At 34.7% G+C, this 12866-nt stretch overlaps 1 protein-coding gene across 3 annotated transcripts; it reads left to right on the forward strand.

The window, feature by feature from the left end:
- Positions 1-5343: 5343 nt before the first annotated feature.
- On the forward strand, positions 5344-11821 carry LOC111786414 (E3 ubiquitin-protein ligase ORTHRUS 2-like). Of its 3 annotated transcripts, none has more exons than XM_023666767.1 (12): positions 5344-5530; positions 6040-6113; positions 6223-6317; positions 6398-6850; positions 7928-8460; positions 8864-8989; positions 9672-9771; positions 10100-10161; positions 10286-10388; positions 10746-10884; positions 10979-11193; positions 11381-11821. In XM_023666767.1, exons 3-12 carry the CDS (start codon positions 6255-6257, stop codon positions 11567-11569), a joined length of 1983 nt encoding a protein of 660 aa, XP_023522535.1. In that variant the 5' UTR covers positions 5344-5530; positions 6040-6113; positions 6223-6254; the 3' UTR covers positions 11570-11821. The 3 variants fall into 3 exon arrangements, with proteins under 3 accessions (XP_023522535.1, XP_023522590.1, XP_023522478.1); XM_023666822.1 differs by having other exon boundaries at positions 6040-6099; XM_023666710.1 differs by lacking the exon at positions 6040-6113.
- Positions 11822-12866: the final 1045 nt, after the last annotated feature.

Below are 12866 nucleotides of genomic sequence, written 5' to 3' on the forward strand. Positions count from 1 at the left end.
CTTTTTCCTCACGAACCGGTTTCGAACCACCACTAGTGTCTTCTCCACTATCCTCCGGCCTTAGAACGGGATTGTGGAATCCGGTGAGTGACTAAACTTGGGAGGGATTTTGTATATATGAAGAGAGTGTTTGTGAGAGGTTTTTTCTCAAGGTTTTTCACCAAGAAGAAGAAGACCTTCCATGTACCATAATCACTCTATTTAAAGAGTCATGTTTGCATGTTCATGCAAATTTGAGTTCACCAAATTTTGACACTCAAAATTCCACTTAAATGTTTGGGATTATGTGGCAAGCATGCATGTTTGTGCCCCAAGAAAGTCATGGAGGACGATGACTACTTAAATGGGGGAGAATGTCACAGCCATGCTATGAAGAGAGTAGATTGTGACTCTCACGTTGTGACAAGAGATGCGGCGACCCTCAAGTGGCGCCCATTCGGTCACACAAGGGTCTAGACGAGTGCCATGATGCAACCAAGGAGGATGGTGCATCATCTAACACATCACACTGAGTGGGCATTGAAGACAAGTCGAGGCGTAATCAAGATAGAGACATCGAATAGACAAGAGTGGCAAGAGATAGGCTTGTTGAAGGGTCTGGTAGGGTCTTGGGCTTTAACCTCGAAAGTCGGAGTTCTAGAAGAAATTTGGACATGCCGTTTGGAGTTAAGTTTGTCCATATGAAATATGAATGCTCGCCAAATTTGGTGTCAATCGGACACCGAAGAGACGCTCCATGACACCGTATGACCGTTCGTCAAAATCACGCTATGCGTGGAGTATTGAAAATAACTCAAAATGTACTAGGGGAGGCAGGGTGTCAGCTCTCCACCAACCCTGGGTTCTGTGGCCTAAGCGAGCTACCCTATGGCATATGCATGTGTCACAATGAGGGTGAGCATGCTGAGATGAGTGTCTTGGACGACTTCCTTTGAAATGTGGTTTCCAAGGACAATACCAGGTAATACAGGTGTGCCGATATTGCGTCTCTGCCCGCATGTCGGAGGTTGATATATGCACCCGTTATCTAGTACGTTATCCATAAATGACATGACATGAGCACGGGAGGACCAATGCCTCGATAGAACCCAAATGGATGGATGTTTGGGATGTCCTAATGAGATGAGCGACAAGTGGGCCCGTTCTCGATGGCATGACCGAGTAAGTTGAGATGGTCGACACCCCAAGACTTGGGATGACGTCAAGACATATGAGTCATGTCGATTGGGAACAAAAATGACAAGATGAGATGCGATGTTGCATTGAGAGACCTTGGCCCCGAGTATAGATAAGGTCGAGCCGAATGACTTGGCCTAGTATAGAGGTAAGTCGGTTGTGTCGCAGACGTTTGAACATGCACGCGCAGGCAGCATGTGTGGTCGAACAAGCTTGGATTCCGCACAAGCAATGTTTGGTTGGCGAAAACAAACCTTGCCTAAGGTCCAATAAAACCACGAAGCCAGAGCGAAAAATATATATGGGGCTTGATTCCTCTTAAGGCTGGTCTTGATCATGTCAAGATCTCAATGTCGCACGGTAAAAAAAGTAGGACTGTGACACTCCCTTCGAAAACCCGAGTTCCTTCCTCCTTCCTCAACTAGCAAGTCGCCTAAAATCAACCGTCACCCAATACGTCCTCACCTAGTCTCGATGAGGGATAAGACTGAGGTCTTTCGCCGCCTGCCCTCTGTACGTGCCGCTAATGAGCGTACGACGTTGCAATTGCGTCTGTCATTCTTTTTTTATTATTATTTATTTGTTCCTCCTTTGGACCACTAGGTATTACTGTTGTCCTTCTTGCTAACGCATAGGGTACGGTGCTGCAAAAAACACATTTTTCTCCCTTTTTCCCTAAATATATATTATATAATAAATTTCATTTATTTCTCCTCTATCCACGGGGTATTACACAAACAGGTTGTAAGGCTTGCAATATTGGAATTGATTAATGTTTTTGTCTGTGAAAAAGAAACGGTGATTCTGTCCACGAGATTTTTATTTTTATTTTTTTATTATTATTATTTTTTTTATGGTAATTGAGAATATGAGAGGGTAGATGAGATCGTGTGAGCTGAGAGAAATATTGGGAAAGAGTGGCAAAAATGAATAATCCCTTAACTCGGATGCAATAGAGGAGATCATGTGAGTTGAAAGAAATAAAGAAGATCGTGTGATTAAATGACTCGGATGCAATGTACCGCAATAATTGTTTGAAATCTTATAAATGACAAAAATGATGCTCAAATTTCTAAAGGAAAAAATCTCTACTTCATGGTTCAAATTTATTCATTTATAATATGATTTTTACATGCCAATTTTATGGGTATTTATAAGACTCCACAAAAAAAAACTTTAACCCTTCAAATGCCTAAGTTATGACCATAATTAACTAACTTATCCGTACCCTTTAATTTTCCACTCCAAGAAGTTAGGTAACTCCCCACTACCCTTCAAAGGCCCGATCAAAAAGAAAAAAATTATCAATCAATGGGAACTTCATACCCAACTTCAACCTTGCAAATGTTGACTTCCAAAGCTTCACATAGTTCTTCCTCACTAGAGTAAGCTTGTAACACATAAAATAGAGGTTGAACCGAGTCTATCTAATTTTGTAAATGAAGAATGAATGCTTTCTTAGCCTTAGGTCGTGTAATAGGTCCAGTTAAAACTTGTGGAACACCATAATTCTTATCATATGTGAATAAAGGTATCCTATACAATGAGTTTGTACAAAACTAGACTATAAAATATTTAATACCTCTTTATAGATCTATTAATTGAGCATACTAATAATTCACAAGATAATTATATGCTACTCAATCTTAATCTTGAAAAAGTTATGAACTTTTGCACATGAATGTTTGTTGTTTGATTTGTATGGGTGAGAATGACTTTTATAACTAATTCAATATGTTCACAATTTTGGAGACTTGACCAAATAGAAATCTGAGAACATTATCTTACAGGATGGAGTTCATTCTTTCCTATATAGGAAAAATAGATGAGTAATTCCTATCAGAGCTAATTTTGGGACTTGAATAATGAAACCTCACCTTCTCATGGCTTAAGAGTAACTTAGTTTATGATATTTCATAAACAAATGGTTTATTAGAGAATCGACTTTTGACCTAGTTGTAATTTTGAATAACTTGTGAATGATTGATTTGCTTGTAATGATTATATCAATGACACAACTTGACCTAAGAACATAAGAGTGCAACCTAGATCTATAGTAGAGTGATGTAGTTAATGAAAGAAAAATAATTAATATAAATTTTGTATTATTAGAGCTTATAATCTAATAGGTCTATAAAGTCAAATTGTGAGCTCATAATAACACTAAAATGATTTATTTAGTCGAAATAAAAATTTTAAATATTCAAAATCGTATTAATTTGATATTAAAATAGTTAATATATATTAGGTACATTAAAAAAAAATATATAAATTTGAAATTTGAATGCGATTCGTTAAATATATGTTTAAAATATCTTATGATATTTAAATATAATTTAAATAGAATATCGTATATTAAATATTAAAAATATATTATTGATTAAATATTCTCTCAAAAACCGTAAATAGGGTTCTTAGATAGATGGAGTGAAAATGCATCCAATAATATGAATTTAAACCCTAAAATCTTAGTAATAACTTTTTTAATAATAGTTTTGATTATTTTAATTTTAATCCAATATTATCTATGGTATGAAAAATCTAAAGTCATGAATGCAATCTTCAGCCGTATGTGATTAGTAATCGGAGAAGCTCATGCTTAAGAAATGGCTTAAAGGATCCATAATATCTAATTTTTACAAACTATTTGATTCAAATTTGTCAGGTGAGTTGACGTATTTTATATCATGCATTTATATAAGATTAGATCATAAAATATTTCATATTTATTTATAAAGCTGTTAATTAGGCCGATTAATATTTTATAGGAGGATCATATAGGACTAGATCTTAAGCATATTTAACATGTCTACTATTTTGAAAACTTGACCAAATAGAAAGCTAAAAACATAATAGTAAGTAGATGAGTAAATCTGTGTTAATAAGGGAATTTTAAAAAATAAGTTGTACAAGATTTAACCACAAAATATTTATTCTTTTATTCTAAATTCGTTAATTAAGAATATTAATATTTTAGAAAATGATCATATGCTACTCGATCTTAATTTTGAATGAGTTATGAATTTTTGTATGTAAGGGCTTGTCCTTTGATTTGCATGAACAAGAATGATTTTTGTAGTGATTCAATACGTCTACCATTTTGAAAATTTGACCAAACAAGAAGTTCATTTCACTTTTAAAAAAGTAGATATACAAATCTAAACACTTATAACTTTATCCTCGTAACACAATAAATAAAAAAATATATATCTGCCAGAAGAAAAACGAAGAAGAAAGAAAATTAAAAGCTTCTAGCGACTGAAATGGAAAAATTTAAAATTATAAAAGAATAATAGTTAAAAAAAGATTAAAAATATTAATAATCCTAATTTTGATTTTTTTTTTTAATTCAAGATGGATCAAAATGATCTTTTTTTTTATTTTAAAATTTTAAAATTATAATATATTATATATAATTAATTGACAAAAAGTTCATTTCACCTTTTTTTTTTTAATTTTTATTTTAACCTTGATTCAAGTAATTTAAGAGAATAATAGTTTGAATGATGAAATTTGTCATCATTAAAATTTTAATAAATTAATTTAAAATTAAGAGTAAAAAATTCAAAACAAACGACAAACTAAAGTAATATATATGTTCAAGTAATAATATTAATATTAATAATTAATTCTCGTCCTAAATTAATATATCAATGAATTATGAAATGACAATACAGTAACAAAATAATTAATAATTCATGAAAATATTTTCTTAATATTCTCACTCTTTCAAATGATGAATAAAAATCATTAAAAAATATATATATTAGTACTGGAAGGGATTAATTATAACATTCCATAAGAGAGAAATGATATTAAATTTGAAAAAATTGGGTGGTTTTTGAAAATTTTCCAAATTAAAAAAAATATATGGATTAAATCATAGGTTAGACCAAATTAATTGAACTAAAGGCGGAAATATAATGAGGAAATGAAATAAATTTAAAATTATATAGATAGACGAAGTTGGTAATAAATAAAGCTTAAAAATGATATGTTTGGGGTTGAATAAACTAAAAAAATAAAAGTTTAATATTTTTCTTAGTATTAAATGGGTAAAAATAGAAGTATTTAATTAATTTTTAAAAATATCCCAGTTTCTTCGTTGTGGCGCCCAATTTCTCCTAAAAAAAGGTAGCCTTCTTTTCCTTCTCCCGCTCATCTCCCCAAACCTTCTCTCTCAAATCTCATTTTATTTACCACTTTTATTTTCAAATCTCATTTCAGTTCAAGCACTAGGGTTTCTTTGCTCTGCTTTGCCCATACGCATTTCTGGGGAGGTCGATAGCAGCAGCAGTGCCCCTGGAACATCAAATCAAACCGCTCATTCTGCATAAACCATCCAAATCACAACGTAAGCTTCTTTTCAAAACTATGGGGTTACTACAAATTTGTTTCTCCCAGCGTTTTTGTTTTTGTTTCGTTAACCTTTTTTTTTTAAAAAAAAAAATAAATTAAGTTTCAACCTCCAATTCCGTCAGGTTTTTATCGCTTTACCAATTACCGAGTTTTGTCTATGAAAAAAAGTCCTAAAAATTGCTCAAATCTTAGTTTATGGAACCTTCTTTTCTTGTTGTTCAAGTGATGATTGAGTTTGGATTATTAAACTTGCTAAAATACATTTTTCGTTTCAATTATCATTTTGTCTAAATAATGGTTCCACGAAGAAAGAAGCTAGGGAGGAAAATAATGGACCAACAACTAGTCCTAAACTCAAAACCTTTTATCCAGGACAATATGCCTAAATTATATCGACTTGGAATAAAAAAATGGATTGAGGGGGATTTGAAATGCTGTAACAGAGAAGTGAATTGACTGTGTGCTAACTTTGGTTTCAATTGGTCTGTATTGTCCGGGGAGAAGTTGAAAAACTTGGCAATTTGATTGGGGCACTGTACTACTCCGATGGGGAAACAGTGAAAGGTCTGGCAGAAAATGTAAATCATTTGAATTAATTTATATGGGCATCTTAACGGTACACATTTGCATGATTTTTACTGCACATTCTCACATCTAGTTACTACTTCATCCCCCCATCAAATGCAGGGTTCAACTAAGTTGTTGGGTGGAGTGTGAATATGATGGAAGATGATGCCAAACGACAGCTGAAGGCTACAAACATTATGGCAAATAAAACCCAGGTAAGATTTTGGGCTAATTAGGACTTATTTTTCGTAGTTGAAAACATTAGCACTCTCCTCTCATGGTCTGTGTTTCTCAGTTGCCTTGCGACGGCGATGGCATTTGCATGCTCTGCAAGGCCAAGCCTTCCGACTTGGAGACGATCACATGCAAAACTTGCGTCACCCCTTGGCACGTCGATTGTCTCTCAAGTCCCCCTGAAACCCTGGAATCGACCCTTCAATGGGACTGTCCCGATTGTTCCTCCCCTCCCGAAGATGTTCCCCTTCCTCCGCTCGGCAACAATCCACTCCCCACTACGCCTTCTAGTGACCTTGTTGCTTCGATTCGAGCCATTGAGGCTGATGTCTCCCTTACTGACCGTGAGAAGGCAAAGAAGCGCCAGGAGCTTCTCAGCGGAAAGTTGCAGTCCGACAAGGATGATCCTGATGCCAACAAGGAAAAGAAAAAAAAGGGGGACGATGTTTTGGATTTGTTGGACGAGAGATTGAACTGCTCGTTCTGCATGCAATTACCAGAAAGGCCAGTCACTGTAAGTTCTTTATTGCATATTCTTTATCTTCTTTGCCATGCGAGACCACCAGCTCCTTTATTCTTGCCCTTGCATTGCTTGCAACCATCTTTCACCGTGTCTTTAGCTGTTCATGTTATTAAAAAAATGATGTTTCATCTTTTATATCGTCGATTTATATATCCGATTCACTTGTTATGAAATATTTTCACTGTAATTTGTGTGATTCACTTTTACATCTCACTTCAATTCATCTTCTTTTTAACAGTTTAGAGTAAATAAAGCATAATACGGCCGTTTCCCTTATTTTTTCTCTAAATTGTACTAACATATTTTCTAATACATTATGAAAGTTTTGATGATGCCTAACAAGTTTTAAAGAGAGCATTTTTTGTTGATACCTGTACTGGATGTGCTCGTCAAAGATTATATTGAGAAAATCTTTCAAGTGTTATGTTCTAATGATTACTGTTCAATAAATTTTGTATGGTTGGGAGATAAAATCTTTAATTTTAAGGAAAGGCAATAGATGCTTTATCTTAATGAGCTATACATAAAAATATATTGTATGGACATTTTCAGGTTTTGCTTTTATAACCTACCTTGATGTCCAATTCATTCTGTACCATTCTTGTTTTATAAGTTGCATTCAACACGGTTATAAGCAGTTTGAAAAGATTATTAAGGGCTTATATTGAATTTTTCAATTGAATGTCGAGTAATCATTGATAATATTGTAGAGGTTTATAGGATGAACCCATAATCTTCATTTTTGATAATATTGTAGAGGTTTATTCATTATGGTGACAATGGTGACTGTAACTGTATATAGTATGGATTTGGAAGTGAGAAAACTTGGATGTTATATATTGTACAACAATTCATGAATCAGTTGAAGTCAGTGGATTGGTAGTCAGATATTTTCTTGTAAAGATTTTTTTCTTCATTGATTCCTATTGGCTTGTATCTTTGAAGTTTTAGTGTTACTGCTGATTACCTTAGGCATCTCGATCATGTGCTAGTAAACTACTAGGAAATTAACCTCATCAATTTGATTAATTGGGTTTATGCTAATAAGAATATGGCCGTGTGATCCAGACTCCATGTGGCCACAATTTCTGCTTAAAATGTTTCCAGAAGTGGATTGGACAAGGAAAGAACACTTGTGCAAAGTGCCGCTGCGTTATACCCTCCAAAATGGCTAGCCAGCCCCGTATAAATTCCACCCTTGTAGTGGCCATTCGTATGGCTAAATTGTCAAAATCATTAGTTTCTGGAGGACCTCAGAAGGTTTATCATTTTGTCCACAATCAAAATAGACCGGACAAAGCCTATACCACTGACCGGGCACAAAGAAATGGGAAGGCTAATGCTGCCAGTGGAAAAATTTTTGTTACAATTCCATCTGATCATTTTGGTCCCATTCCTGCTGAAAATGATCCCGAGAGAAACCAGGGTGTTCTGGTCGGTGAATGCTGGGAGGATCGGCTAGAATGTCGTCAATGGGGTGCTCACTTTCCACATGTTGCAGGTATAGCGGGACAGTCAAATAATGGTGCACAATCAGTGGTTCTTTCTGGTGGCTACCAGGATGATGAAGATCATGGGGAGTGGTTCCTCTACACTGGAAGGTTTATTTTTATTTTTATTTATTTATTATTATTATTATTTTTTATTGTGCATTCTATTCGGTCTGTTCTTTCCCTGTCATTTATTTACCTGTTCTGCAAATTTTAACAAGCTAGGTATTTAGAAGGCATGCTCTTTCGGCAAATAATCATATGATAAGTTATTTTAGTTCGTTCAATGTTTTATACCATTTCCCATCTTGTTTCTTCTATTGTCCTCTCTTTTTCTTTCTTTTTTTTTTTTGTTTTTTTTTTTTTAAGCTTCTGAAGAGATGTTTGGTACAGGGTAAATTTGGTGGTATTTTAATTAACCTACCTCATTTTTTTTTTCTCTTTTTTACATTATTTGGTCACTATGCATAATAAACCATTCTGTCTGATGATTCTGGTTGGAATTAAATTGCAGTGGGGGTCGAGACCTTAGTGGGAACAAGCGTACAAGCAAGGATCAGTCTTTTGACCAGAAATTTGAAAAATCAAACCAAGCGCTACAAGTTAGTTGCTTGAAGGGCTATCCTGTTAGGGTTGTTAGGTAGGTAGCTGCAAATCAATGCTGGATATTCCGTGATTTTGGAGTTTCTATTTCATTTTCTGCGTTGATGTAGGCTCATTTATTTGTTTTGAACCTTAAGATATATAGAATATATCTTTTTGAAAACAGTAACAGCTTCCGGTTTTATAGTTCCTTGTGTCTCTTGATTATTCATTTTCTACATAAAATTTATACTGTCATTCAGTCCACCGTTTGAACTTGTAGGAGAGTGTATGACTCGGCATTCCAGAATGGATAAAGGATTATTTGATTCTCTACTTGCATGGAACTGGAAAAGCTCATGGTTTTAATTAGTGTCATGTATTTTGTAACGTCTGATATGTGAGTAACTTCTGATTTTGAAACTAAAGAAATACAGTAAAGCTACAACTGTTTTGGTTGAGCATGTTAAAGTGTTTTTCCATGTTGGTAGAGGTATGGGAAAGGCTGAAAACTTCTGTCGCTTGTCAAAACTGCGTCCGTTTTCATGCCAGACTTGAAGCTTCTTGTACATTTTTAGCTGTCATTGCATAGCAATTGGTGAAATACGTCGGGGAAACTAGTATTACTCTTGGTTTCATGATGTTGTGTGTGTGTGTGTGTGTCGAGTAGAACTTTATTTCAAGTACGGATCTGAATTTTTCAAATGCCTAATGCTGTATGTTAATATTCATGATAACAGATCTCACAAAGAAAAGCGTTCCTCATATGCTCCAGAGAAGGGATTGCGGTATGATGGAATTTATAGGATTGAGAAGTGTTGGCGTAAAGTGGGAATTCAGGTATTGCTTTTGTTCTTTGTTATTGAAAATGATGCATGTTTCTTCGACACTTTGTTGTATGTTTTTCACATCTCTTAAAAAACACATTTAAATTTTAAGCCAATTTTTAAAAGCAAAATCAAGTTTGTAAAAACTACTTCTAGTTTTTAAAATTAAAATGTAGGTTATAAAGCAAGAGAACTATAAGTAGGAGTGTTTATAAGTTTAATTTTTTAAACCAAAACAATAAACATAATGGTTAGCAAATGACACCAAATCTGTTCCTCCTTTCTTATAATACCATCTGCTGAACAGATTATTGATTAGATATGTGTATCCTCTATTTTAGGGCTTTAAGGTATGTCGCTATTTATTTGTTAGATGCGACAATGAGCCTGCTCCATGGACAAGGTTTGTGTTTCTAATTATTTAATTGCTTTCATGTTATCAAATGCTAGTTGAAGCCTCTGGCTTTGCCTCAGAGACATTTTCCTTCATTAAAGGAACACTCTCAATAAGTTTTTTTTGACTGCAGTGATGAACATGGAGATCGACCTAGACCCTTACCTAAAATTTCAGAGTTGAAAAAAGCGACGGATATTACGGAGAGGAAGGGAGGATCCTCATGGGACTTTGATGTGAGTATTCTCCAATCTCCTTTTCCCAACTGAACCAACACATCTTTTCCATGCAGTATCTAACTTTTACTGAATTACGATTCAAACAAATCTGTTCCTTCGATAATCTCATGCATTTCAGCCTCCTGATCATTTCTTTCTCGTTCTTTCTTCTGTTTCGAAAGCAAGTTTTGTAAAATGAAGATGTTTCTCCTAGCATTCATTTTCTTTTGAATTCAGCAAGTATTTTCCACCTTTAATGTAATAATATTGCGTGTCGTTATTATTTTTTAATTTGTTTAATATGTTATATTGTTTTTGGTTTACTGATAATTTGACTACAATTTATCTAAAGCTATATCTTTAAGTTTCTTTCAGGAGAGCGATAGTCGATGGAAGTGGAGCAAAGCTCCACCAACGAGCAAGAGACCAGTTGAAGCCGAAGATTCTGCTTCTGGGAAGAGGAGAAAAATTAGGCAATCGCGTAACATGAGTGTCCGAGAAAGGTTACTAAAAGGTTGGCTAAATATGTTATATTGAATAAAGTCGCTAACAAAAAGACGGTTCACAGTTTTAACAATTCCGCTTGCTGGCATATAACTGATATGCAGAGTTTAGCTGCCGTATTTGCCGGGAGGTGATGAGTTTGCCAATTACTACACCTTGTGCCCATAACTTCTGCAAGCCATGCTTGGAAGGTGTTTTTGTGGGCAAGACATTCTTGAGAGAGAGAAGCAGTGGCGGACGGGCTCTTAGATCCCAAAAGAATGTCATGAATTGTCCTTGTTGCCCCACCGATATATCTGATTTTCTACAAAATATTCAGGTAATAAATCAATTGGTTTAAATGCTACTTTGGTTCTTTGCTTCATTTTAATCTATATACTTTCAAAAGGTTCATTTTAGTTCTTGTGTTTTGGTACTTCCATTTTCATTTTAAGATTTTATTTTGGTTCATGTCCTCCATGAAGAAAATTGTTCCTTTTTCTGACTTGGGTAGTTGGTATGAACAGGTAAATAGAGAGTTGTTGGATGTGATCGAGTCACTGAAAAGTAAGATCGAAGAAGGGGATGCATCTGAGAAGCTCTGTGAAGAAGTGATAGATGGGGAAGAGGAGGGAAGAGATGGAAGCAATGGGAATGAAAGCAGCAGTTCAGTAGAAACAACAAGAAAGCGAGCAAAGGTGGATGATTCGGAATGAACGAACACAAAGTGGTGTTCTTGGCTTGGGTGGGCTTTGGAGAAGTGGAGACGATTGGGTTTTGTATTTATATGGGCTGGGTATTCGCATAAATTTTGGATGCATATGCGCCCCCTTTCATTTCATTTGAAGATGATATCAAATTCAATTCTTAGTTACAATTGTCTAGGGTTTATTGCTCACGGCCGCCAAACCCTTTTCTTTTACTTCATGCTATATTATCATATATAATAATTTTTGTATAGGTGACAATTTGACAAAATTATGTCTATCCTTACCATTCCTGAAATGCCTCTGAGAACCAAGTAGTCATCGGACCTTTTTAGAAAATGTTGTAACCTCTTTTGGCCACATGTTTTTAATACAATCAACATTTATTTTTAAGGTCTTCTTTCAAATTATTTTCTAACACATTTCTTTTATAAATATATATATATGTTTTAAAAAATGACTTGAACTAAAAGGTTATAAAGATGGTTTGCCAAGAAATGACTAACTTGTTAGTTAGGTTAAAATAAATGTTGCACAATTACTCTTTTATTATTGTTAAGAGAGTGCAATTATGCAATTACTCTTTTATTGTTAAGAGAGTGCAATCATGACAAGTAACAATAGATCTTAGTTTGTTGAGATTGAAACAATGTTGGAGAAAAAGTAGATGGTTAAATTGCTGGTGTTCTTAATGATGTTCTTCAAAGAAGTTCTTGATCTGGAAATTCTTCTAAGAAGTTCTTGATCTGGAAAGCTCAAGTTTGTGGAACTGATTATGATATGAAAGGCCGATTGAATAGGTTCCAATTAAAGAATTGCTATTAGTGTTGACTCCCTAAGAGAGAGATTTACACAATGAGTAACTTAGAATGCAGTGGAAGGTTCAACTCAGTTGGTTGTTAGAACAATGGGGAGAGATAGTCAAAATAAATACTCCATTTGGGCTCAACAAATTGCCTTCAAAGGAAACCGTGATGCAAAATGATGATATTCAAAATGAATCATGCACTATCTCCTCATGGGAGGACCTAAAAAAAGAGTCAAGGACTCAGGTTGTTCCTCTAAAAATGTCGAACACACCAGGGGGATGTGAGACTGCATCAAACAATTATCAGCTTTGATGTTGGACATTAGGAATATGAAAAAGACAAAGTGTTTTATAAGAACCAAGCTATTCAAACAGGAGGTTGAATATCTTGCCGCGGCTGAGCCTCTTGGATTTTGGTTGTGAAGCTAGAATCCAAAGGAAACATACACCACCCCAAAGCTCCAAGGGCAGACCTTTCAAGCTCACGAGTCAAAAGAA

The sequence above is a fragment of the Cucurbita pepo genome, chromosome LG01 (assembly GCF_002806865.2).
Source record: "Cucurbita pepo subsp. pepo cultivar mu-cu-16 chromosome LG01, ASM280686v2, whole genome shotgun sequence".
NCBI classification, from domain to species: domain Eukaryota; kingdom Viridiplantae; phylum Streptophyta; class Magnoliopsida; order Cucurbitales; family Cucurbitaceae; genus Cucurbita; species Cucurbita pepo.

Bases quoted from the DNA above. Each gene is read 5' to 3' on its own strand.
- LOC111786414 (XM_023666767.1), top strand. From the start codon at position 6,255: ATGATGGAAGATGATGCCAAACGACAGCTGAAGGCTACAAACATTATG. The intron at 8,990-9,671 runs GTAGGTAGCTGC...TCATGATAACAG, and splicing joins TATCCTGTTAGGGTTGTTAG to ATCTCACAAAGAAAAGCGTT. The intron at 10,162-10,285 runs GTTTGTGTTTCT...TTTTGACTGCAG, and splicing joins GAGCCTGCTCCATGGACAAG to TGATGAACATGGAGATCGAC.